Source organism: Agelaius tricolor, unplaced genomic scaffold (genome assembly GCF_023055355.1).
Source record: "Agelaius tricolor isolate 1412-34295 unplaced genomic scaffold, bAgeTri1.0.p SCAF_1, whole genome shotgun sequence".
Taxonomy (NCBI): Eukaryota; Metazoa; Chordata; class Aves; order Passeriformes; family Icteridae; genus Agelaius; species Agelaius tricolor.
Window position 1 is genome coordinate 103325469 of NW_027269261.1, and position 27302 is coordinate 103352770.

The 27302-nt window shown below is 36.8% G+C and overlaps 1 protein-coding gene across 5 annotated transcripts in view; it reads right to left on the reverse strand.

Moving 5' to 3' along the window:
- EPHA7 (EPH receptor A7) overlaps positions 1 to 27302 on the reverse strand; it is a 166018-nt gene that overhangs the window by 103662 nt on the left and 35054 nt on the right. For all 5 annotated transcript variants that reach the window (XM_071445946.1, XM_071445936.1, XM_071445945.1 and 2 more), the window contains exons 4-5: positions 7422 to 7577; positions 6218 to 6553 (exon numbers count right to left, since the gene is read on the reverse strand). In XM_071445946.1, coding sequence (XP_071302047.1) covers positions 6218 to 6553; positions 7422 to 7577 — 492 coding nt within the window. The remainder of the gene's footprint in view (positions 1 to 6217; positions 6554 to 7421; positions 7578 to 27302) is intronic.

A 27302-nucleotide genomic window follows, 5' to 3' on the forward strand; every position in this document is an offset into this window, starting at 1 on the left:
GGATGACAGAGAGCCCATTGCTTTTGTTCCTGTGTGTTCTGATAGAGCATAAGGTTCAAATCCTGCTCCTATTGAAGTCAATGACAAAGCTTCCATTGACTTCAGTGGTGCAGGATCAGACCCTAAGCAACACAGCTAGGATCTGCTTGCTTTTTTATCTCTCTTATCTTTCAGTAAAAAATATTGGAACAAATTAGAACTAAATAGTAGAAAAAAAAATTAATATCAATTCATTTTCTTATAAAATGCACTGCTTGTCATTGCAAATTTTTTGTGAATATACATGTTCTGTGTATGTATATAAGGTATTTTCAAAACTCCCAAATATATGTGCCATACCATATTATATACTAGACAGATGTTTCCTTCTTTGTGAAACTCCTGAAGAAAAATCTAACTTTTAATAATCTAGTAATAATGCTCCAAACTTGCAATTCTGTAGTATCTCTATAACCTTGTGGATGTCACAATATTAAATATGACCTGATATAATCAGTGAATGAACAAACTGCTTTCCTTGATCTGATGGTATTTGCTATACAGAGACTGGATTCTTATCAAGTTTTTATCCATCAGTTTAATTCAGGTATAAACTCAGTTATCGCCTCCTGTAAAAAAAATCTGTGATATTAGTTCAGGGTAATGTGATTGCAGATCAATAGGCAGCCTTAGCTCCACAGAAATAGCCTCATCCATTCTTTTAATGTACTGGAAAGACATCTAAAAAAGTAAAAGAATAATAACTATCATATGCAACTAATTTCTACTCTTTTTTTCCCTTTATAGTTGATGACCATGAAATGCAGAACATTTACACTGCTATGCTTTCTGCCTACTGGTCTAGGAAAAAATTTTAAAATATTAAAATGTATCTTAAATATTATTAAGAATAAGCACAGACATCCATACAGCTCCCATTAAAAAAATAAGCAAAAAGGTAACCCAAATGCAGTCATAATCACATATATGTTTCTAAAAACCTCAGTTCAATGAAAGCACTTAGTGAATATTACATTCGAAAAGTGACTTTTTTGTAAAATAATTCCCACAGCTCAACAAGTGAAACACTTTTGGTAAAAAGAAAACACTACTTTTTATAATCGGAATTCTTTTTACATGAGGAATTGCTTTTAAAAATATATACTGATGATGTAGCCATATTAATGTGTGAAAACAGCTGGACGTTAGGAGATGAAGCATAGCTCGAAAAGTAAAATCATTATCAGGAAATAGCCAAGGGAACCTATAGCTAAATTAAGTCCACTGAAATGGGAAAACATTGAAGAAATGCTAAGTTGAACTCTGAAACTATTTGTAATAAGCTGTCATGAAGCACCAGAAGTGAACATTGGATGGAAGATGTAGATGAAGGTAGATTAAAACAACTTGATGGCACTGTGGGAAGGAACCAAAACGGCCTGGTGAAAGGCGGGAAGTGAGAATAGGACTAGAACACTGAGGTCATAGTGACTGGGAAAGCTGCAGGCACCAAGCTTCTTGATTGCTGCCTCTGCTGGGGGACAGTTCATTGCTGAAGAAAAGTCAGGCTTAAGTGAGACTGACAGGAACAGGAAACAAATAGATGGTCAGTAGTGCAGAGGCTATGAAAGAAGAGACTTTAAAAAATGAGTAGGGTTAATTGAGAGCTGGGAAAAAGAGTAATGAAACAAAGAAAAGAAAAATTATAAGCAGCAAGAATGAAAGGAGAATGTAACATGACAGAATGTGAAGTGTCTCTCTTACTTAGAGAGACTTCAGAATTACCTAAGAAAGGCAGAACCCATCCCATATATTTGCATTTATGCATTCAGCCATTTCTTCTTGTCATGTAAATCAACGGTGCTGCTGATAATAGTCATGATTTTATAGCATGCAATATTTTTTTCAGTTCAAGTTGCTGGGTTAATGCCAATTTGACAAATTCAGCTTCCTTTTTTTTTAAACTTTAACTGTGAAATTTGGAATCTGCTTCTTTTGTAGGAAAAGGTCTTAAAACTGAACTCTAAGATGTAAAAATGGAATAGCAGCAAATCAACATATACAAAGGAAATTGTTACTAAAAACCAATGTTTTTCAAGAGTAAGCCTTGATTATGGAACTGGATCAGGGTTTTTTAACCACTTGAGGTTGTCAGCATTGAGTGCATCTGAAGGCACAGCATGACCTAAGAGTGCTGTGGGGCACCTTTCTCCTGCTGTGAAGAAGCAGCAAGCATTAGCAAGTGCGCCCTGCCCAAGAGCCATGAGTACATTTCGGGACAGTTATTGGCATTACATTTTAACTTCTGTTTGTCTTACTTAGTTACGGTATTGAGGCATGATGAGGGTCCCCTTGGATGTGATTTTTTCTTTTCAATTACTATAAAGACAATTTAAACTGGCTCAGGACACATACTTGAATTTTCTCAAACCCTGATAAATTTTGGTATTCATTCAAAATAACTTAAGTTTTATCAAGGCCAGGGTAGGTTGGGTGTATATAACTTTTCCAGACATGAGGCCATTGTTAATTCAGAAACATCCGAGGGGAAAGGATGCAGAAAGACAGTTTTAAAAACACACTACCTTTGCAAAAATGTCAACAGAAAAGCTATAAAATTGTCATTGAAGCATATTTTGTAAAGTGAAAATGCATGAATGCCAAAATACAATGAATATTCATCTGCAGTGAAACTTACCCAATTTCCATTCACCTTCTGGGTGTTGTATGGAAAAAATGTAAAATTTGGTAAGGAATTTGATGGATCCAAAGGAACTACCAGTACAACTGAAAGGGGAATATTTTATCAGGGAAGTGGTCAATTTTATCTTTGTTAAAACCCATTCTTGCAAAGGTAGGGCTTGTCAGCTGCTTGCCAGGTGCAGCTCTTTGTTTGTTAATTGTAACTAGAGCTTAGCCACATTCAAATCTGAATTCTACAAGGATGCAGGCGTTCTCATAGATCAGCTTGCAGTACTGGGATGACATCCTGTATTCTTTATATGATGCAGGATAGGCAAGATATGAAACAAAGATGGTTTACTCCTGGGGGACTTTGTGTACTTAATCTTGTTAAAAAAAAAGAAAACAAAGCAAAACCAAAAGCCTCATGGTTCTTGGCTGAAGCATAAAAATAAACCACATGACAATTGATAGCCTAGTCACAAAGTCTTTCTAAAACAAGGAATGAACAGCAATGTGTCATACGTGTATATATATAAATATATATTTAAGTGATGTGAAATGATACCTAACCACTTGCAGTCATTTTATTGTATTATTTCCACAAATATAAATAGGTTTTTATCACCACCTGGCTCTTTTATGTGGCATGCTCTCTTTGTCTCATCAGAAGCTTGTTATATGTGGGCGAAGAAACGCTGAATGTATTCTATAACCCCATTCTTTTATCAATAATTTCCTGTTATCATTACACAATGATTTGAATTTTGGGACTATGGACACAAAGGAGCAATTCAATTAAACCAAAACTACAAAGGGAAAATCTCATTGCAATCCTCTGTGCAACTGGTGAACCCAGTAATTATATATAGCCACCTATTGTGTTAGCATAATAACATGTGAAGAAGGTTTAGTTAGACACATTTACACACATAAAAAGCAATATGGGCACAGAAAAAAGTCAGTTTTTCCAGAAGTACAGAACAGTCACACAGGAACAAATGAAAGCTGCATGAATCCTAGTTTACTTGGCTATAAATAAATCCAACATTTTCTTTCTCTCTATAGTAAAATAAAAGAGAAACACAGAAGCATAACAGTTTCCTTTGAGCAACCAGTCTCTTTCTGTTCAATTATAGTCATCAATCTGTTCCACCTAAAATATTTTCCTCCTTGAGAAACCAAAGAAATCAGTATTAGGATCCAAAACATGCTGTTGCAAAAATAATGTAGAAAAGGTCTTTTGCTAAATGCATTTGTTCTGAATGTCTGTATTTTCTTTAACACAAATTTTGTGATTCTGTGAAAAAAAAAAAAAAAAGCTGCATTTATGTGGCACTTCTAATCAGAAAATCTTGAAAAGCTTAGTAAGGAAAAATGAAGGTTACCTTCATTTTACAGAGAAAACTGCAACAAAAAAAGCTTAAAGCCATTTTTTTCTTCCAAAATCTGTCCCCCACCTATATTCATTTTAGATGCCAAATTGGAAGCCTCTAAATCTTTATATTCAGAAGTGCTAAACAGGCAAAGCTTCAGTCATACCCTTTCTCTAAACAGTGTCGAATCCTGGGAAATGCTGGTCTGTGTGTAATCCCACAGGAAACCAGAGAGTAGGGAAGGAAGAGAGTCAGATCTCCTGCTTCATGGTCTTACAAAGCTTGCCTAGGATGTTGAAGATTTTTGATTACATCTTTAGTAAAGTCTAGATGCTGCCTCAAATATATATGCAAGCTCTAGTTTCACTAACACCTCTGGGCTTGATTTGAGGATCATTTCATAAAATCACATGGCTTGTGTTACGTTTAAGACAGAACAGGATAATCATATTATAGCTTCTGGCCTAATAAAAGCCTTTAAATCCTTGACTATGACAACACAAAATGATGAACAATAATGAGCTGTCTTGGAGAAAATACAACAAACTTTTGATAAAGGCTTTTTCATCTTCTTGAGATGTGGTACTAGCCACTAAATTCCACTGGTTCTTCCTTTACCCTGTGTGCCACTGAACCATCAAAGCACATAAAGTAAAGCCAATTTGATTCAGCTAAATAGGAAAAAGTCCAAATCCCCTTCTTCATGTGATAGTTCTGTACAGTCATCTACAGAGAGCAGAACACTGTCCACCTGTGCATGTTTGGAGAATTATTTTGAAGATGAAAAATCATGGTGCCAAAATAATATCATCTGTGGTACAAAAATAGTCTCAGAGTAAGTTTTCTGTGCTGAAAATCTCATCATAAACTTCAAGAACTGAATGAACACAGAGACCAATCCTTTCAGCCACAGAGATGGCTCCAAAATAATGTAAAATGTGCTCTTGGAATCCATAAAAGCACTACAGGGAGATTAAACACTCCAGCCAAACTTCAACAAACATATCAACTATCCTAAATTTGGGGGGAAGGAAGGAAGGTTTTGAACTAAATCTCTTGTCCCTTTTTTTTTTTTTTTGAGATTATTATCTTTAAAGTACAAAATAATTAGAGTTTTTATTGTTTGTTTACCCTGTTTGGTGAGTTTGTTCTCCATTGAACACATTACTTTAGGGGATCATTTCTACTGCACTAAAAAAAACAAATCCATGATTCACAGTCATTGAAATTTCCTCCAAGACATAAGTATGAAATATCCTTTAAAATATTAGTCAGCTGTTCTTACAGGAAGAATCACATTAGTTATTCACTTTATATTTTCTTTTACTATTAAAAGTAATAGTAAAAATACTATTTAATATTTCTTTGAAAGCCAGATCTTGAAAACAATATTTTGTTTAAGATTGTTAAAATTACAAAAAGTTAGCTTTACTATCCTCTCTTTAGGAACACAGCATACTATTGTCTGTAATTTTATCAAAAAGCAACTGGCCAGTTCAGAAACCTAAATCTGAAAATTCTTTTTTTTTTTTTTTTTTCTTGTTCAGCTGCAGACAACTAAAGCCCTTTTTTTCCCTGGGGTGATATGCTGGTTTGATTTTATTTCCCCTGACATTTCACCTGTCAGATTATGATAAATAGAAGAAACAAAGAATAATCATCACATTCTCATTGCATCTCATAATCAAATATCTGGAAATATAAGATAAATCAGAAATATTGTCCTGAGGGCAAACATGAACACTGAAAACACCATCAGAAATCCAAATCATCTTCCAGTGACCCAGGAGTACCATACATGTTTTAAAAATTCAAAAAGGAAATCTGCATAGATCTCTCACATACATTTTTTTTTATCTTCAATTACTAGGGAATTAACCATAATGAAGTGAGAAAAAAATAAAAGAAAAAATTCCTAGGTTTAGAAGCTCTGTTTAATCACAAAGCTGCATGTCTTCTTTAAGTCTTCTGTGAATGCTTTCTGAAAGCAATCCTGAGGCCAAGAAACAGGACAGGTTATCCTGAAATAGTATAAGCTCAAATTAAATAGCTGGCAGGACGAAAAGATTAATGAGCCAAAGCACACTAAACATGCTCCTGATTTACTGCATCTATAGTTTGCATGTTCCAAATTTCTCTCAGTCTCACAGTGCTGAGATTCATAAGTGATGAAAACTTACCTGCTTGGCCGGTGGTAATACTGACAGCTGCAAAAAGCCTCTGGGAACGGCTCAAGTCAGAAACCCCATTCACAGCTTCAACTTCAAACGTGTAGTTAGCGTGAGCTAGCAGGTCCATGACAGTGACATAGTTATCTACTAATCCAGTTTGCTGGGGCATATATCCAATGTTACTCCCACAGGGAACGCACTCGCCCTGCTCCCAGCTGCACCTCTTGCACAAAATGCGGTAGGTCACATCACTTCTTCCCCCGTTGTCAGCGGGAGGACTCCACTCCAAACTCACGGTAGTCTGGTTGATATTGAAAATTAGGTTCTGTGGTGCAGATGGAGGTCCTACATAATACACAAAGAAGTCCAGGGTAATTACACAAAACCACAGTGGGACACACAGGTAGCATTTTAATTACTGAGATAGAAAACACTTGAAGCATTTTTCTTCACATAAACATTTCATTATTTTTAGTACAGGCTGCATAAAAGCGTTCTTGAACTCATTTGGTAAGAGCTTTATTTATTTTCCATTAAGACATCAGAACAACAACTGTCAGTATATTTACTGCAACTGATTTTTAGCTGTTTCTCTTCTGCATAATTAAAAGGAATAGTTAATATACCTTAAAAGTTCTCTTTTACAGGTTTTCCACATATGGGGCTTGCTCATCTCTTCTAAACATGCTGCACAAGCTGCATCTAGTCTTTTGTTATCAGCTCTGATATGATTTACAGAGATATTTAGTGATATTTTGAATTTAAGAGGCTTCCACTACTTGAACCACCAATCTGTGTCAGCCAATCTATTTGCAGTTAGAAGTTTAAGTCAGATCCAATTACAGTTCAATCAAAGTGCAGCTCCACAGAGGCTACTTTTCATTTTTCACATTACTAATTTTGGTATTATATCACATAACGCATATTGTCTGCAACAATTTAGGGAGAACCAGACCTGTATTATATCTATTATGGTGAGTTATGCACTTATGCAACATGCAATGTTTTCCAAAGCTGTACCAAGCAAACTTGAAAATTATATTTATGCTGATTCTGTATTCACTGTCAACCCTTTTTCTGCCTTTCAGTTTCTTTTACCATTGCAAATGTACTTTTCAAACCCAGGAAAAGCCAGACAAAACTACTCGCTGCAAGTGGCTGCACCTGGTTGGTTAAGCAACGTCCTTTACTATTAAATTCATGAGTCACTCACTTGTGCATGCGACATATGGTGGATCAGAAGGTGCTCTATAATAGCTATCTTCACAGTCGCATCTGGAAGATCCTTCCTTGTCAGAGAAGCTGTGAGTAGGGCAGCGGGAGCACTGCAGATCTTGTGAGGAGGATTTGTAGAACCCACGGCCACAAGCTAAAGCAGAACAAAACAAATTAAGATTTAGATTTGCAGGGACTTCTATCCTGTTGTTTTTTGTTTCTGCCACACAAGGTACACATTTCTGTAAACACCTAAACTGCCCACTCTGTTATGTTGGCTGAAGCAAGATATGCTCACAATTTCTTTTTCTTCAGATGATGCTGTTAATGATTTTGTGGCATTTTTAGAAGTTCAAGTGTATACTATATGTACCTCAACAGCTGGCAGTACAATATTTTAAAACAGAGGGCCACATAAATACAAGAAGCATCTGTTTTTCACCAAAGAAAAGTCCAATAATGGTGTGAAATATCTGGGTGCCTGCAATAGCCCTAAACAAAAGGAAAAACTCTAGAGATCTGCTGTAAGGCCACTGAAGTATTTACAGTATCTGAACTAGTTCTTTTGGAGCAAAATTTATTCTTCCCTGATTTCAGAAATCCAAAGAATCTGTAACCCACCAGAAATCCCTGATCCTGAGGAAAGAACGAAGCATGAACATTTGCTTAAAAGATGACTCTGGTAAGAACATTAAGAAAGAGGAGGAGAGCAGACAGCACAAACTTCTCAATTGCTTTTCCCAGTTTCACAGAAAGACACAAGTAGGTTGAAATCAACTTATTAAAACTCTCAAGGAAAAGACAAAAGGTAGACAATAGGAAATATAGGAGAACTTCTTGCTTTGGTTTGTTCACTGTGAACCCATAAAATTAAAAAATGTGTTGTGTTACAATGCTGATGTTTAGAAATACTTCTTACAGCTACTGCCACAGTTCCCAAGGCAGAAACACACATGAAACACATCAACCATTAGACTTGCAAGCAGAGCACTGCAACCTAGACAGACAACTTAAGAATGTATAAACTATGAGAACTTTTAGGAATGAGGAAGAGAGAAGTGGGGATCCAACAACACTAAAACTGAACACAGATTAAGACTCAGTTTCAACACCAGGGTTACAGGCAAACTTACAAACACTGTCAACATGCAAAACAAAAGTCCTCCAGAACCTTCTCATAAAGCAGAAGTATTTTTAACCAGACTAAATAACTCTTTTCTTTTTTTCTTCCAACCCTAACAGACAGTATGACCTTCTAAAGCCATCACCTGTATGCAAAGGAAAGGGACAGAGGGTGAAACTTTGTACTGGGTATCAAAATATTAAATCTAGTTAAATAGTCATTCTGTATTCAGAGGGAGAGAATTTACTTTGGTTACATTCATATTTGCTTGGATATTTTCTCAGAACAGAAATGCAAAGTATCAAAAGACACTGGTATTTGGAACAGTTATTTCAGTTGTCTGGTACTGCAGAGATGGAAAGAGCATGAAAACAATGAACTTTATCCAAAGCTCACTAAGTCAATGAGGAGTACCTTTGACTTTAATAGCCTTTGGACTGGACCCATAATGTTGCTAAAGCAACATGAGTCATATTAGTCTGATTAATTTCATGCAACAGAGAAAAAAAATAAATGCAGCAATAATTAAGACAACAACAGATAAAAGCTGATGAATTACGTAAATTAACAATGATCACAACAGTAGGAAATTCGGACTGTCTATTACTCTATCAATATACTAAGTTTTTTAAGAAAAATATGCTTAAAATAGCCATAACATTTAGAGTTTGTTGTGCTAAAAAATACCCCATTGGATGGAAGCTAAATTATTTGGCAGAGCTAATTAGCATGCAAAGCTTTGATTTTGACAAAGGGGCATAAGTTTGCATTAGAAAAAAATCTAGTTCTGCTTGCAAAATGTGCCACAGCTTGATTTTGCCACAGGAGCTGTTACATATGCTCTTTAGAAAAGATAACAAAAAGAATTTTAGAGAAGCACTTTAGATAAACATGACCTGTGAATTCAACAGGCATGTGGCAAATTCAACTCAAAATTATCCTTTTATACCTTCATCCAAGGTTGTTTCAGAATTTTCTGACTGAAGCACACAAAAGCTGAACAGATTTGTATACAGGTACCTTAAGAAATGCATTAAAACTTCTGTCCACTTTTACTTGCAATAGAAATGTAGCTAAAATTACCAAATAATAGTTTCCTGCCTTTCTTAAATTGTCATGTTCCTCTTATACCAAACAAAACACTGGACAAATACACCAGAACTGCCAACATGTAGTCCTCTGCAAAGCAAAGAGCAACTTAAAAGGTAAAGTTCCCTACTGTGTTTCCAGTCTGTCCTTCTCAGCAGGGAACATTACACGGCAAAGATGCAGAGAGTAAAATAAAGATTTCAGACAGAAATAACAAAATGTAAACAGAAGATTACTTTTCAGTTTGGGGTTTGGTTGTTTGGTTTTTTTTTTTTTGTTGTTTTGTTTTTGTTTTTTTTTTTCTGATGACTTGATCAAGACATTTATATGCTTAGTCATTCACCATTTAAAGTAAGTGTGCATTTCATTTCTTATTAGAGTTCAAAGGATCTGAGTGTCTGTAACTAGTTTACATGACTGAAAGCCAATTATTCTCCTGCACAGCATAACACAGGCAGCAGGTTCAGGCATTCATATCATGCTACCATTCCATTAGCTTTTTGTCCACTAAGAGGCTTGTGACCACATTTAATAACCACCCCTTTAACTTATAGATCCTAGAGATATAAGGGGCGGAATATTCCAGAATTGAATTTTTAACAATATGAAAACAGAACTTTTAAAAAGGATTTTTAAAAACTTTGTAGTTCTTCAGAAAGGAGGGTATGCAGGGCTGTACACTATAATTAAAGGTACTCATTGGAGGAATACAACTAAATTATTCTCCCATCCTTCTTCATAAAATTAAATTTCTCACTTTTTTTTTTCAGGCTAACAGTAGAATACTTCTATTGCTTAAAAACTGGGGGCCTATGGGTCCTTATCTGTTCTTAACACATACCATTGTCCTTGCAAAGAAAATTGCAACTGAAAACTCAACTAACATGGTGTTGCACAGACCACTTATGAAGGTGTGAGAACTTGCCAGTCAGCTACACAGATAACAGATGGGAAAGAATAATTCAAAAATACTGGTTTCTTTTTTCCATTCCCTTTTGCCCTCCCTTGCCAAATTGCCATGTTGGTTTTTTGTTTTATTTTATGAGTAATTTAGTTAGATTGTTTTGCTCTACACTATTTTAGTTCTATATATTTTGATTCAATTTAGTTCTTCATGTAATATTTTTAAGATTATGGGGACAGGTGGCATAAAATCCCCACTGCTGCTACCTCCATAAGGAACACTAAAAATGTTAATTGCAAAAAACCAAAAACAAACACAGTAGCCAAACAACACTCAGAGCTCTGTACAAGCAAATCTAAAGGTGATAAATACAGCTACTCTTTCACAAAAGTATCTCATGGCAAAGCTTCAGGCAACTCAAATGACATTTGATCACATCCATTTTAATATTTCATTTCATTAGTACAGAAAAGCACTCATTAGCTGCACTTCTTTCCTATAAAGGGAGCCTAAATTATAAGTCAAGGCACAGAACTCAAGCAATGACAGAAAATATGCAGGGGGATATAACTGGTCAGACAGCACTCTGATGCTGTAGCTCTAATCCTCAGCATTGCTGATCTGTTTAAAATGTGCAATCATTTGGTGTTCCTCAAGCAAGTTAATATCCAGCACTAGTTTTGCAACTGAAGGGCTTCTGGGGTATGACAAATGACAGTACAGGGGTGGGAAGAAAGGCAAGAAAGGCAGCAGAAAATACAACTCTCTTCCATTCATTCTGTTGTGTCATTTATGGCTGCTAATTTATTAGAACAGCTCTTCCCACATGAAGCTCCCATTTTGTTCCAACAGCTGCTCCAAAGTCTTACATGTTACTGACAGCACAAAGACACAGAATAGCACCTACCTGCATGACCTCAAACAGCTTAAAACAACACAATTAGTTTTTAATTCTTTCCCCATATACTACAAAATCAGACAATAAATACAGAAAAACATGTTGTTTCAGTCAAGGCACAATTCTTGGCTTAGTATCTTAGCCTCAAAACTTTTAGGGACTGTCCATCACTGACCCCCCCAGACCTGACCAGCTCCATGGACTTGTTCGTTTATCTGCAATAGCCATGGCTGCTCCTTCGAGCAAATCTTCTCAACTCCTCCATGAAACTGAGATTTTTCTTGTTGGGAAGCTGGCAGAATTTCAGTGTGAACTACAAAGACAATGTGAACAAAATCTCTCGCACAACAGAGCTTGCCTGAGTAGGGGTTTGAGACTGAGAAAGCCCTCGATAAAGCAGTACAGTATACTATGACAGACCCTCCAGAAAACCATACCAGCAGTCTCTCTGGGCTTGGACTAAGTTGCTTTCTTCTGGCACATCCAGTAGCACTCAGCCATAACAAGGATGTATGGTGACAGTGGGGGCTGGCACGGCTGTGGCATCAGGGCGCAGTGCCCACTTGGAAATGTGCTAAGCATATGCTGAAGTCAGGGCATTTGCAAACATTTTTAGCCAGTATGTTTGGGATCCCTTAAGAGGCTACACAAATACTGTAAAGAATGGAATTTTGCAAAGCCAAAAGTAAATACTGAAGAATTAACACACTCTAACGAGAACTATGATGCCACATCTGCAGCATAAGCTGCTGACTGCACCTAATGGAGAAAAATAGCAGCTTCTCTGCTGTGAGCTCATCACATGCTTTAGTAGCCTGCTAGAGATCAACTAATGTATATGTTTCTTTTCACATTTATAAAAAAAAGTCCAAGGACCTCTGGAGAAGGGAATGAAAGCAGATGTAGATGGCAACAAATAGCAGTCTGGAGCCCCACTTGTGCGACAGAAGAAAAGAAAACAAGGATGTGTTAAGTACTATTCATTTTTATGTAGCCTTTTCACTATAAAACACTATGAGAGTCATTTTGTGTCTAGGATAGCTAGGGAGCTTAAATTGGGAGCAATGATGGAAATATAGTGAGGGCTATGAGTGACATGTAACAATTACTGCTTATATAAGCAAAGGAGAAAGAATAAACAGTTATAGGGCACTGACACATTAATCAAGAAAATTATTTGCCACTACAATAAACAATTTTTTAAAAATCTCCATTTTTCAAAGTGTAAGGCTTCCAGGTGGCATATCAGCTTAAGACTTAAAGGCCCCACAATTGTTTCAGCATGTCAGACACTTGATTGAACATGGCTTTTGATAATTAACTTTTGAGTTTATATGAAAATAATTAAAGAGGTGAATGCACTAATTACTGTTTAATCCCATTATAAAAAAGTAGACTGGAGTAAGAGGATAAGAATAAAGATGACATACTGTGCTAGCAGAGCAAGAGAGCTTGTCTATTTACTCGGGTTTGCACACCATTCCCTGAGTTTGCCACCACTAGTGAGCCTTGGTGGTGTGACAGTTTTATGCAAGCCAAGATGAAGCTAATGTTTAAAAAACAACACTTGTCAGAGCCAGTGTCAAAGGATGACAAAGGAGTAATCACAGATTTTCAACAACATCAGTACTAACTATGAACTTGGGGTACTGGGCTGGTCCCACTGAGAACCGTGGGAAATTGCCCATCTTGGAAGGGCTCAGGTTTTCCCCTGAGTCCTTTTCTCTCCTCACTTGAATAAGTTGACTATAACTGATCCTATGCATTGTATTTTTTCCTACAAGCAGTGAGTAGAATTAGTTTAATATCTGTGTGGGCATGACTTGCCATTTTTATGATTTGTTTCCATTATCTTAATCAACTCCCTACCTTTCTACCTTCCCCAAGCCTGAGAAAATTAAAGAGAATTCAGCTAACCCTCTTTTCACAGAAATGATGTATACACAAAGAGTGCATGCAGATGTTTCCTGGATGAAGTTATGCAGCTGCAAAGATTTTATTAATTATAAAATGTAAAATGGATTGTTCTGTAATTGAAACTCTCTGGGGCTCAGATACATTTGAAAATTAACATACATATATGTATGGCCAGGACATAGATGGATGCCGTTAGATTATTTATTACAGATGGATATTTTAGCTAATGCAGAAAAAAAAAAAAGAGCTGGTCTTTCTCCACTGGAGCTTTCAAATATTTGCTTCATAATAATGTCTTTGGTTCCATAACTCAGGACTAAAAGCACAGCTTGCAGAAACAGTACTCCCACTGCTAGTGTTGCTGACCTCATCTACGATGGACAGGTCTAGAATCTTTATTTTAATCCTATTGACAGTGCCTCAGTGGGAGTAATTATAACAGTAAGCCACAAATCCAGACCTCCTGTCACTGATATATTAGGGTTTTTCACAACCAAAATGAGCAGCAGACGAGGATAAAAAGCAACATGGGGTAGTGATTATAGAAAGATTTGTCAACCCCTTTCTGTATTAACCTGCTACAAACACATGAGAATTTGGCATGGGAGACATTAGAAATGCAAAAGGTTTAACCTTTCACAGTGTCAAGAAAAAAAAAATTAAAACATTTGGGGGGGCATTGTTCTCTTATGGGATACTTGGCTGGTAGATCACATTGGCCAAAGGCACTTTGTAGCTGAGGTCTCTAAAAAGTTTAGATAAACTGGAAGCAAACCATTATAAAACAATTCCCAACTGCAGATTTCAATGTGAAATACTAGACACAAGAAATCTAATAACAAAAAGAGACTTCATAACCTCTGATCCCCTTTTCCAATAATTTGTGTATGTTCCAGTCATTGCTATGTTTGAAACTGTAAATTACTTTTATGGTGAGAGATGGCATCTGTTATGCCTTCTCTGGCACCTAATATATATTGTTTTATAAGGAGCTTAAACTACAGTATTTTGTCTAACTACTATGCAATGCTAAATGTCTAACTGAAAAAGAAGTTTATTTTAGCTTGATTTTTAAACTGCAATAACATCTAAAGATTATTCATGTTTCAACTAAGGAACTATGTGGTATGTTTTATTCAGAGTAAACTCAGGACTTTTAATGGTGCCTAAGCTATAGTGTGAATAACATATCTAAAGAGGGTTGTCCCATGGCTGCATACCATCATTCACTGAATGTTTGTTGTTGCCTGTCAGGAATCTCTCAGACCTTATATTCATTTTCCAAGCCTACAATGGTCTTGTCTTCCAAAATCCTGCTAATGTCTTTTGAGAGATGTTCACATATTGCTGGTCGCAAACACAGAGATCCAGAAAGAGAATGCTTGCTAGGTAATAGTAACTTTTTCTGATTTTTCCACTGAATGAAGTGAAAGCTTCACCTCTCTATAAATCTGCTTTAAAAAAACAAAACCAAACAAAACAGATCCCCAAAAGTAAGCCTGACAGCATACGTGCCTTTTTAATTTATCTAGCTGAAAAGAAACATAGGCACCAAGCAGTACTCTGCTGTTTTCCTGGCTAATTTATAGACAAGGACAAGGTAATCAGATTGAAGAACATATCCTACAAATCAAAGAATACCCAGTGTCACTATACTGTAACAGCAAAATTACTTTGAATCTAATCATTCTGAATCAGCACATAAAAGACTACATCTAAATGGCAATTAAAGACACGCTATAATATTCTGAGGAGAATTAATTAACTGGGTTAGTTAAAAGTTGTGCATTCAGGCTATGGCATAATGTTTCTCTAAATTTTCACTATACAAGGATAAGGCATGCGCCTCTCATTAACTTTCCTGGAAATGACAAATATAAAGCCACCATGAAAATTGGGGGAAATGAACATGTGAGAGATACAAACACACTAAAAAAGCAGAGTTATGTAACTCTGTTACTCTGCTGTAGAGTTCAAAACTGAAAGGTGAGTTAGAAAATTAAAGGAGAAGAGATATTGTGGGTTTCCTGTTCATTCTTTTCCTATTTCTCCCCTTTTGTGCAACCATGCTCTTCCCTCAAGATTAGGTTTGCAAGGGGCTTGAGTAGCTTCTGCTCAGAGTTGAGTGACAGCTCAACTCATTAGCCAGTTTGGCAGCAAATGCTCCACACTTTGCAGGACATGATATAGATTCATCACAAAAAAAAAAAAAAAGAATACATGCTTGAAGTATTGTGAGCAGTATAAATTTTATCTGTCTTCTACAGAAGGTTCTCAACCAGTCCGAAAATTAATGATAAAGATGCAGATAGCTTCTGCATCTTTAGGTTTTGGTTACTGTTCCTTCCTCTTTTATTAAAATGGTCATATTCAGTTAAAAAATTTTTGAAATGTTTACTAAAAAAAGAATCTGTTAAAACTATAGTAACTAAGAATTCAGCAAATCTAAAACTACAAACCAACTTATGTTGTAAAAGCTATGATGGTCTGATAGGAAATTTGTATGATTATCTAACTGAGCAGAATAACACATCTCTGGATGCATCAGCAGACAACAGAGAACTGCTGTAACCAAAAGAAATTGGCTGTGCAAACTTGGATGTAAGTGGCGCTTTTTTTTCTATACAGATATATGAAAAATTCATGCGAAATTTGTCACATTCCTGTAATGATTTTTTGGTTGGGTTTTTGTTTTGGTTTTGGTTTTTGGTTTTTTGGGGTTTTTTTTTTTTTTTTTTTTTTTTTTTATTAATATAAAATTCAACTCGAACAGATGAAATAAAATAAAATAAAACCAAAACCAAACAAACAAAAAAAAAATACCCAGCCCAACCCAGTGGTGATGATGAAATGAATACAATAGATTGTTATCATGAGATTTTTCTTTAACTTTTTTGCTTCCCTATTCTAGGGCATAGCTCAAACAATGAAGCTCGTACAATATTACCACCTAAATAATAAAAAACTCACTGAGTTCATCAGGGACTTTTGACAGGGGAGATTCTGTGACTAAACTCCTCTGATTTCACACAGGTTCTGTACAGCCACACCTTGTCTTCCCATACACAAATTAACATTTCGAGGTGTCTAATGCACACTTGGGATTTGGTATTGCCAGTGTGACTTAGGTAAGGATTCCTGTTGTTTTGTAAAGAAAATGAAAAACATCAAAACAGTAATGAAAATAATTGATTTTTGGAAGGGGAGGGGCAAGTATTTTGAGTTTGCTTGTTTTCTAAATAAAAATACAGTAAAATCTGATCACTGACAAATAATTTGGAAAATAATTTTTAAATAATTTTAAAACAAGTCTTTGAATTTCAAGTCAAGAAGATTTCCATGGTATTCTGGGTTTTCTTACCTGACTTTCCAATGTAGCAAAGACCTTTGGATTTAACAAGAAAATCTTTAACCTCTATTACAGTGTTCAGTCCTGGGGCCCTCACTACAAGAACATTGAGGTGCTGCAGCAAGCCCAGAGAAAAGCAACAGAGTTGGTGAAGGGTCAGGAGCACAAGTCTTATAAGAAGCAGCTGAGAGAACCACAGTTGTTTACCCTGGAGAAAAGGAGGTTCAGGGAAGATCTTATCACTCTCCGCAACTGCCTACAAGGAGGTTATATGGAGGTGTGGGTCAGCCTCTTCTCCTAAATAATAATCAACAGAACAAGAAGAAGTGTGCTAGAGGAGGTTTAATTTGGCTGTAAGAAAAAATTTCTTCTCTGGGCTGCAAGTATTGGAATAGACAGCCCAGAAAGAGTTGAGTCATCGTCCCCAGAGGTATTTAAAAGATGTGTAGATGTGGCACTCATGAACATGGTTAAGTGGTAGATTTGGCTGTGTTGCGGTACCAGTTAGAGATGATGATATCAAGGGTCTGTTCCAACCTAAATAATTATATGATTCCTAGATATTAAAGGTAAAAATGTAAAGTGGGATGCAAAAGTACTGAGTATTAGGTAGGACTGTTTTTTTTTTCATTCTCTTATTGATTTTTTTAAGAAACTCCATTATTTTAGAATCTTTTAGCCTCATTACCTCAAATCAAACAAACAGAGACGGTCACACTCTAAATAGCAACCTTATTACACAGCACCACTCCACCACAACTATGATATGACAACCTTTTATACAGAGCAGTGAACACGTCCCCTGACATGAGCATCTCTAATGCCTAGTGAGCCCCCCAAAGGCTCTCATTTCCCTTGCCAAATGAACACCCATAGTCTTGCCAGCACAGCTGTCAGAATCTTCTAATCAGTCTCACTGTGTTTTTTTCACCAAACCTTACAAAAATAGTTTGCAAACATCTGAAAATCCCTCTCACTCCCTGCCTACCCCTATTCTTCATTCCTGTGAGCAGCACTGAGAAACCTCTAGAAGAAGAAACATGAACTGGTGAAGGGAAGACGTGATGAAAGCTCTCCTGACAGTTACTTCTAAATTACCACCAGAGGCACAACAGAAAGAGGGGTAAGTTTTGGTCTATCATTGAAATATGTCATCTACATCTGCCTACATCTACATCTATCATTGAAATATGTCGTCTACATCTGCCACTCAAGGAGATCTAAGTGTAGAGTATCAAGGTTTACAACTCGCCTGTCATCTTTTGGAGCTGTTCCTCAATGGACAAGTGTGGTGGCTGCAGAGGACAGATGGCTTATGCTGTCCCAGGAACTGCAGATGCCTGCAGGTAGGTATTTCTCAGGCTGTCTCAGACTGGATCTGGCCCTCTGTGACCTTCCAGGAGAACCCATACCTTGACCTGCCTGCCTGACCCCATCCATGGACAGGTATGGGTGGGATAGTGTTGGCTCAAGCCAGGTGGAGGATACTGGGCCAAGTTTTCTTTACCAGGATGCCATGAAGTTCACCTAACACTTGCCTCTAAAAGCCTGAACACTCAGACAGTCTGTTTTGCTCAAATCCTCAACACTGATGTCCAAAATACAATGTAGACACACCTATGCTGACAAAGGAGTTCCCCAACAGCAACCTACTTCTGCAAAACATAAAAATTTATTATATGGGCAAGATAATTAATATGTCACTAAAGCCTTATGTATAAAGCCTTGTGACATTCTACTGTAAAACTAACTTTTGTGCTGTTTTATTGGTTCCTCAATCCAGTTCACTCTACAGCCATTAACTGTCTGTGAAGTCACTAACTCAGGGCAAAGGGTAGCAAAATGGAGCAGAAAGTGGAAAAGTTGTAGAAACACTCCTTACAGCAACAATGTTTAATCAATGCATTAATAAAATGTAAAGGTAGTAAAAATATAACCTGAGTAGCTTCTTGTACTTCTGTGGAGACAACAGCAATAAGCTTAATCATTCTATTTTTATGCCAGACTCCCTCTACACACAGATCATTCCCTCCAAAAACCCCAAAAATCCTGCCCTACAGCTCTCCAGATACAAATAAAATCTAAGAGTTTCCTATGGAAGCCTCAGATAATCTGAAATCTTTTCATGAAATCATTTTGGGATTAATGAAATAATGAAGGTCTTTTTGTGGAGTCTCAGATCTCTCTCTGATCCCATGGTTCAAGGATAAAGTTCTCTGTAAAGCAAGTGGTGCAAACGAATCTGTTCTGTTTCTTCCTGAAGCTTTGAGACAGTCAACTTGTTGTGGATGTTTAATTTAATTTAGCTGTAATGGGCTTAATAATTGGCTGGCAAGAAATAAATCTGGAGCGCTTTCTTGTGAAATAGAATAGAAGCAGGCATCTCTGTAAGCTTTCCAATTGAATTGAAGTTAAAATAACTTAATAACACATTTTTGTTTCCTTTGGACAATGACCTACTATTACCATTCCAGGCCTCAATCCAGAAAAATTTTTTCACAGGTTTCTGTAACACATTCCTCAAGGCCATCATTATACAGCAGTCAAATCCAACCAAACAAAAGACCAACTTCTAAGAACCCACAAGAGAGAAATTACTCCACTTCAGCACAACAGTGCTATAGAATCTAAAAATAACTTTACTTGCATATCCTGATCTCAGATATTTCTACATCTAATGCTGATTGTCCTACTTACTCAGAAAAAGTATGCTCATGCCCTTGAATCCATTGTAGTGCTTTTGAAGGAACTGTAATGCAAAAAAGAAACTGTTCTCCACAGTTACATTTGGTTTGGAATGGGAAAAAACATAAATGCTGCCCGAAAGGAAACAAAAAATACACTCTGATTTCTTTAAGAAAGAATTCCCACCCAGGTTCACAGAAGACAATAAGAAAATTATCAGTGCATAGACTGGAAATTTAACTGTCTTTGTAAGAATTTAACTATAATCCTTTAAAATAAAAATTGATTTAACCTCTTTATCTAAAGATTAGAGTGTCAGTTTATTAAGGGATTACAAACACACAACTCCCCTTTAATGAAAAAAATATAAAGGAAAAGCATTATTATAGTAATTCACTGACATGAAACTGAACTGGAACAAAACATGAAGAAACTTCTGCGTTTCAGCAAGCATGTGGTAAGAAAAGCATTGCTAATTCTGACAGATTTATCTGTACTAGTTTTTATGATAAAACTCCTTGGATTCACACAATGCTTTAATTCCAAATAGTACAGCATGAGTTGTGATACTGTGAAATGAAGTTGTCTTTACTAATTGCATACTCTGAACAGAAGTGTGTCTTATAGCAGAGAGCGTATCAAATCTGCCTGGCTGATCCTTATGATTTGAAAATGTCACTTTCTACTAAGCACAGAGAAAATAGGGAGGGGCAATAAAGTCGCTCAAAGATAGCAGCCATCCAAAAAGATAAAGAACACGCTGAGGAAAAGCAGACAACAGATTGCAGAGACAGAACAATCACAGATGGAGGCCAGGTGGGTGGGTCAAACAATTTTTTTATAAAAGGTTTATTTTCATATTTAAACAGTACCCCGTTGTGTAAATGTTCAGCAAAGAACTGATAAGAAAATGGATTTGTAAGTGCATTTGAACAAACAACATGTCTTACAGTCAAGAGGGGCTTAGTCATATATAATTAAGGGATAATGTGCATGGCTGAAGAGTGTATGATACTGCAAGTGATTAAACACCACTGCAAAACAAAGGAGTTAGATATTCAAGGAAGCTTTATGGAACCAGCACGATGCAATCTCAAAACATGAACTTTATTTTTGTTAAAGAACAAGAGGATATTTATCTAACCAGACAAAAGATTTTTTCACTGAAAATGCTGTGCACTTCCAAGCTGCTCCTGCCCAGTAAGCAAGCTAACTAAGATTATCACACTTTCTGTTTCAGTCTATGCTACTATTACATTTAATCCTTTAAAACCCCTAACAGAACAGCTCTGTGTACATGTAAGGCCCAGGTTCTCTGGTATTGTGCAATCATAGTTCTCTGCAAATTTCCAAAAACTTACTGGCATTAGTCAGCTGAGTAATTACATACCCTGAGGGCTTGAAACAAGCCCACTGAAGTAATAGGTGTCTTGGACAATGGATGACCTGAATCATGCAATTATGACAAGGCAAACAAGGAAGATCATAGGTCCACTGAGACCACTGGTATTTCATAGCAAAGACTGCAGTATAGACACATGAACAATCTCCATTGCATCTATCCAGCTGTCACGTATATTTTCAAGGATACCAATATCCTAAAACATTTACTAAACTTTTAAGGGTTTAGAAACACAGAATTTCTATTTTTGGGATTTTGTTATTATATTTTTTTTTATACTTGTGTCTTGGGTTTCAACCTGTGAAAACCAAAAAGGAATAGAAAGAATGCCAATATAACACTAATGCATCCACGTTTACATTTTTGTCTGGATGCAGAGTGCACTTTTGAAGGGATTTCCCAGTCATCCATGTTTACTGTGTTTTGGTTCCCACCACATAATCTCAGAGCAAGTGAACAGGTTTGTTTTCAAGGAAATTGACCAGAAGTTGTGCTCCAAGAATGAAACTTATGTGTTCCAACTGCAATAGACCTGCATAGACCTACTACAAATAACACCGTCCTGAAAATGATTTAGTGTGAACATCAAGTCCTCAGGACAAACTGTTTTGCTCTATGTTCACTCCTATTGCTCTAGTCTCCTTGCTAGTGACACCATCATGAGGGGTAAACATGAATTCTTTATTTAGATAAGCTTTAGTTGTCGGCTTTGATTGACAAATCACTACTTAAAATATCTAATAGATGTAGAGGTGACTCATTTTGTGAACAATTTGTGAACAATTGTATCTCAAATGATTTTTTTGTGCAAGTAATTCTTCAAATATCTCTGTGACATTTGTTAGAAAGACAAATGTCTAGAAGTTGGTTCTTCAGTGCTCAAGAAACTGTACAATTCCTTGAAAAAAAAGCAAGACACCGAAAGAAAAATAATGAAGGAAGCAAGTTGTTATAGTCATGAACAGAAAGAAAACAGAAAAAGAAAACAAAAGCTGGTTTATGTAATTGAGGGGGAGAAAAAGCAAATTTTTATAAAGTTCAATAACAGGCAAGGAGGCCCAGTTCATCCTTGCCTAACGTATTTCCAGCTCCCAGTAGAAACTGTCCATGTTACAGAAGTTCCCTCACAGCCCATGGCAAAACTCAGTTTTCCATTAAAGGTGGAATTTAGGGCTTTTAATTAGGCATCTCTATTCAAAAATCATTCATTCATTTGTTCTCAAAAGGATGGACTGCCAAGTAAGAAATAAAACACATCCCACAAAGGCGTGAAAGTCATGGCAATGGCCCAGGGGACAGCAGATACTGCCACTGATAAAAAGCATTCCCTGGTATCTCCCTGGCCTCTAATGCATTTCCATCTTCATTTCTGCTACACTACTCTGAAACATACTGGCTCCCTAGTGTTGCTCTCCTTCTTCCCAGTCTTGCAATTTTCTGCATTAAATACCTTAATAGTGGGGTTTTTTTCTGAATGATAAAAGATACAAGTAAACTTTAAGTTAATTTAATAAGAATAACAAAGATGGAACAAATTCAGAGAATAGAGTGGGTGTAGAGGTCCACTAGAAACCAAGGAAGAGGGCTGAGCAAGGGGAAACAAAACAGGCATGCAGCCCTCATGCGGGGTGCTCAGTTCCTCCCCTTCCTAACTTTTTCTAATCACACAGCCAGACACATTTCCATTTCACAACCCACCTCCTTATCACCAGCAAGCACACCAGTCCAGCAGACCCACTGATCTCAAATGGGTCTCCTCTGAGACAGTGACAGGAAAGCTACACAAAGGAAAAAGGTTGGCCAATTCTGACACTGGATTTAAATACAAAGTCAGACTGGGACCTGGGTATCCTGAGTCTGCCCTGAGGGCTTCTGCAGGAAAAAAGGGGCTGTTGGGAGGGAAACATCAACAGAAACTGCAGTAATGTGATAGAGTGTGAATACTTGTAGAGAAGTTGTCCCTTGGTCTCTACTGCTCTACTGCCCAGCTGACAACAGGCCACAGATTAAACCTTTGGGATGTGATTTCTCCCAAGATTTTACAACACCTAAATTTCAGTTAGTGCTTACACATGTGATGTGCAGCTCAGTCCTCACTATAGTCTGTGGAGACCCAGGACTCAGTGCCCAGTTGCCAAAGGCTATCCTGACAGGTTCTCAAGCTAATGGTCCAAAAGAATATGGGTCTTCTGTGACTCCTGTATCACATCTGTCAACCTACATACTGCACACTGTACCCCACTTCAAACAAGACCAGAAAAACAATGTTTACAAACCTAACCCAAGCCTCTTGCAAATGGTCAGTGGAACTGCTCTCCAGGCAGCAGCTTCAAATAAATCCTTCTCTTGCTTACCTGTCCTGGCATGCCAATATAAAGTATCCAGTCACTGGAATTACCAGTAATCCTCAAATGGCACCCAGCTTCATAGCCTCATAAAGTATCTTCTGTTTTCATATGCATCTAGCCTCCTATGAGGCTGGGTAGTGGTGAGAAATTAGAACAGCAGATTGTCCAAAATTCTTTAATAATAACTGGATCCACCTAGATCCATACACATAGCATCGTAGAGCTTTTTATAGCTTGTCACACAAAATCTTGGTGACTGAGCCAAAATGAGTAATGTATGCCTACAGGGAATGAGATATCAAGCTGAGGTTGGCATATTTGAGCTTTTGAGCAAAGAACTGGTGTACTGTAACTAGTACTCTAAATTCAAAATAAAATACTGGTGCAGTCAAGTTGTTTACGACTGTATTAGGCTATTACGACATTTATGTGGATGGTGATGAAAACTAATTTGCTATGAATACAAACGCTAGCTGGCAATTTCCTGTACTCTAGCAGCAGTACAGATAGGACACGCATTTGAAGAATCTTAATTTGTGGGCATGTGTGTACACATGTGCATGCTTCATGATCATTCATATTTCAGTGATACAACCCTCTCTACTGGCCTATCGTTCAGCAAAGATGAATGGCATGAGTAGCAAATAGTTGGGGTGAACCAAAGAACAAGTAAACATACTCAGTTATTAGTGACTTCAGAAGGTTGCACTGTTAGACTTTATCAAGTACACATTTGTTATGAAGAAAAATGAAAAAAAACCCTCTATTTTTCTTTATATGTCTCATCATTCTTCTTTCTTTGGAACTAACCTATGACATCACTGAAATAGCAGATGCAGAAGCCCTTTGTTAGGCTTTTTGCCAATATATGCATAAAGCTACAATTATTAATTATGGACTTTTCTGAGGGATCTGGGAATCCCTGAAAACATGCTACTTCCTGCACTACAAAGTGTGCCAACCCCTTTGCCTAGCCACTAACTCTCATGTTGAATTAATAAAGGACCTCTGTGCACTTTTGTGCCCTTTTGGTTTCCAGGTCCTATAAGGCCTGTAAATGCTTGAAACTCTAGTCTGCATTTAAGTCACAGCTTTTAAGACATGTTATAATTTCTGGGAATCTTGTGAAAACAAAATGTCATTCAGAATAAGGAGTTATAAGATGCAAAAGGGAATGCAAAGCTTGCTGGAATCTGTTTCAAATGCAGTAAGAGGTTTTAACTGTGTATGCCAACACATTTGATGTAAGAGCGGCTTTACTGGACATATTTGCAAGAATGAGCCCAAATGTACATCAGCACTGCAGGAATACTGGTTTTCAACCAGTAACATTCCCAACAAGAACCTTTGGATGCCCTTAAGCCAATATATCCACCAATCTGTGCTCTCCACTTACATTTTTCCAGTAGCGCCAGAGATTTCAAACAGCCCCTACTTTGTGCTGGATTTTCACTCATCCTCCTTCAGTCCTGAACATAGCACATATTGTGGATTAGCAGTCAAAAAAACCTGTTTCATCAAAGTCTGATAATGGGAGTTTGTGAAAAAGAAATGGAATTTAATGTGAAAATAGGTATTGCTAGGGTTGCTGTACTGATTGCTTTTCTTCGTTGTTTTTTTTTTAACTGCATTCACTTACAGCATCTGCTTTGTGTTTGCAGTGAAGCTGCTACAAAATTTTCCATCAGCTGTAACTGGTCTGCAGAACTAAGGGTTTCTGCTGTACAGTTTAGAAACACAGATACTTGACCTTTTCCGTGATTATGTTTCTACAACATCCTTTGGCAACAAGGCTCACAGTCTAATCAATCGTATAGTAATTGTCCTAAAAATTAATATAAATTATTCTGACACTGCGTAAGCACATAGCACTTTTATTTATGTCCACTGGCATATCAAAATAAAATACTCCTTTTTTCTTTTAGTATTTGTAACAGGTTGACAGACTTAAGATTTTACATAGAAATAAAAGAATTTCTGTGCACTGACCTGCTTAAAAAAATCCAAATAAACAAAGCCCCAAAAAAATCCAGAAAAAAAATCACAATCCTACAAATGAAGAGAACAAATGCCAAGTTATACTGGTAGATGAGTAGTTTCCACATAAAGCAGCTCTTTCAGATAAGAAAGTCATAAGAGAACAGGGGACAAAGCAAAACCTCAGACAGACCCAGAATTCAAGAAGATTAGGTGGGGTTTATGTGGTTTTACTAGTAAATCAAATCAAATAACACAAAATTTGAGGAAGAGATGGACTTGTGGTATTATCTCAGTCTATATTGTCCAGCTAAAGATTCGACAGGTATATAGCCCATTTACATGCAGCTTTTTGCATATGCAGCAAAATTTATGTCTCCTCCTCAAATTTTATACCACTTCTGTTAAATTTAAAAGATTGATAGCACTGCTGTTCTCATGAAGGTCAAACAGGCAATGCAAACTTCTGCTCCTTTTAGTTCCTAATTTTCTGTAGAGTTACCTTAATTGTGTAGGGCTTAGGTTTACTTTATTAAGGCTGTAGCTATGCTTAAATATGTCAGTGGAGTAGGAAAAGGGAATTTTTCTGTATAAAAGAATAACATAACATTTGCATATATCTGCATTATCTCCTTAATTTTCTTTTTGCATCAAAAGCATTTTAAAACTGCAGTCATTTTCTCTATTCTCAATTTCTTTAAAGAAAATTATTTTACATTTCAAGAACTTGGGCAAATATTCCCTTGAAGTATCTATTTCTTGAAAGAATAATGGAATTACAGAATGGTTTGGGTTGGAAGGGACCTTAAAGATCATCTAGCTCCGAACTCCCATCCCCACTCCCTGCCATGGGCAGGGACACCTCCCACTAGACTAGGTTGCTCAGGGCCCCATCCAGATTGGTCTTGAACACTTCCAGGGATGGGGAATCCCCATCTTCTCTGGGCAATAGATATGTTGTCTAGAAGATGAGCCCAGTAACTCATCATCATGGCAACTCAGCTCATCTAGTTTGCCATTTTTATATCAGAGAATGCATATACTATTCTTCCAAGCATGCTTTGTCTTTATTGCCTTGTCTTCTTCAGCTTGAACTCCTGACACTGAGTACACCAAATCTGTCTGTCAATTTTGAATTCCTATTCCCTCATTAGGGAACTTAACCTACTGTTTCACTGGGTCTGTTTTCATAGGTCATCATTCTGAAGTGACCAAGTCAACAACAATATATGCACAATGTCCTTTTGTCACATCATTAAAAGCATTTAAAATTAGAAGTTTAGTCATTGTTTTAGCCATTGTTCCAATTGGTTTCAGTAGAGCAAAATGCAAAACACTGTTTTTTCTTCAAAATTATGTTATTCAAGTACCTCTAAGCCTAAGGCACATTTTTACACCCTTCTCTTTGTGGTAATAGCTATTAAACTAGATTTCATATGAAGAGCTTCAGAAAGATGGCTACCCTGCTCTGTTTCAAATTTCATTAGTCATGATAAGCTACAGTACAGCCTGAAAATTTAGAGTTTATGGCCTCTATTCTGTTTTAAGCAGAAGTATAAAGTAGAAGTGGAACAAACCCACACCTGGTTTTATTTTGAGATTTCATCCTACTTCTCTGTTACCTACAATAGGTATTTGTCCAGTTTTTCAGGCTAAGCAGTCTTCTTCATTGGAGAAAATTATGTAGAAGGATGCTCAGTAACAAGAGTACCAAGTCAAAATTTGTGGTTGGGATTCATTCCCCACACTGGCACTTTACAATTTTGTTACCAGACCCATCTCAACTTCTCTATCTTCTCTGGTTATATAATGAAAACTAGGAGCAAAGAAGGGATACATTCCCATTAAATACATGGAAATGAGTACCCCAGAATCAACTGATTCCTCTTCTTGAGTCTGGCTGAAACACGTAGGCATTAACACAGTAAACAGCAACAACAGCCTTCAGTAAAATCTGTGCCATTTCAGAAGAATTTAAACTGCTCAAAAGAAAATATCACTAGAATAGAGAGTACTTTATAACAGCTGATAGAATTAAATAGAATAACTGACTCTCTTCTCCACCAAAACAAGCATGAAATGATAAAGTGGAAAAGAGCCTTGCTGTCAGCCATAGGATGTACCTAACAGACAGGCACATTGAAGATAAATGCTTTATTCCTGCATCTTTTTTTCTTGTGGGTTTCA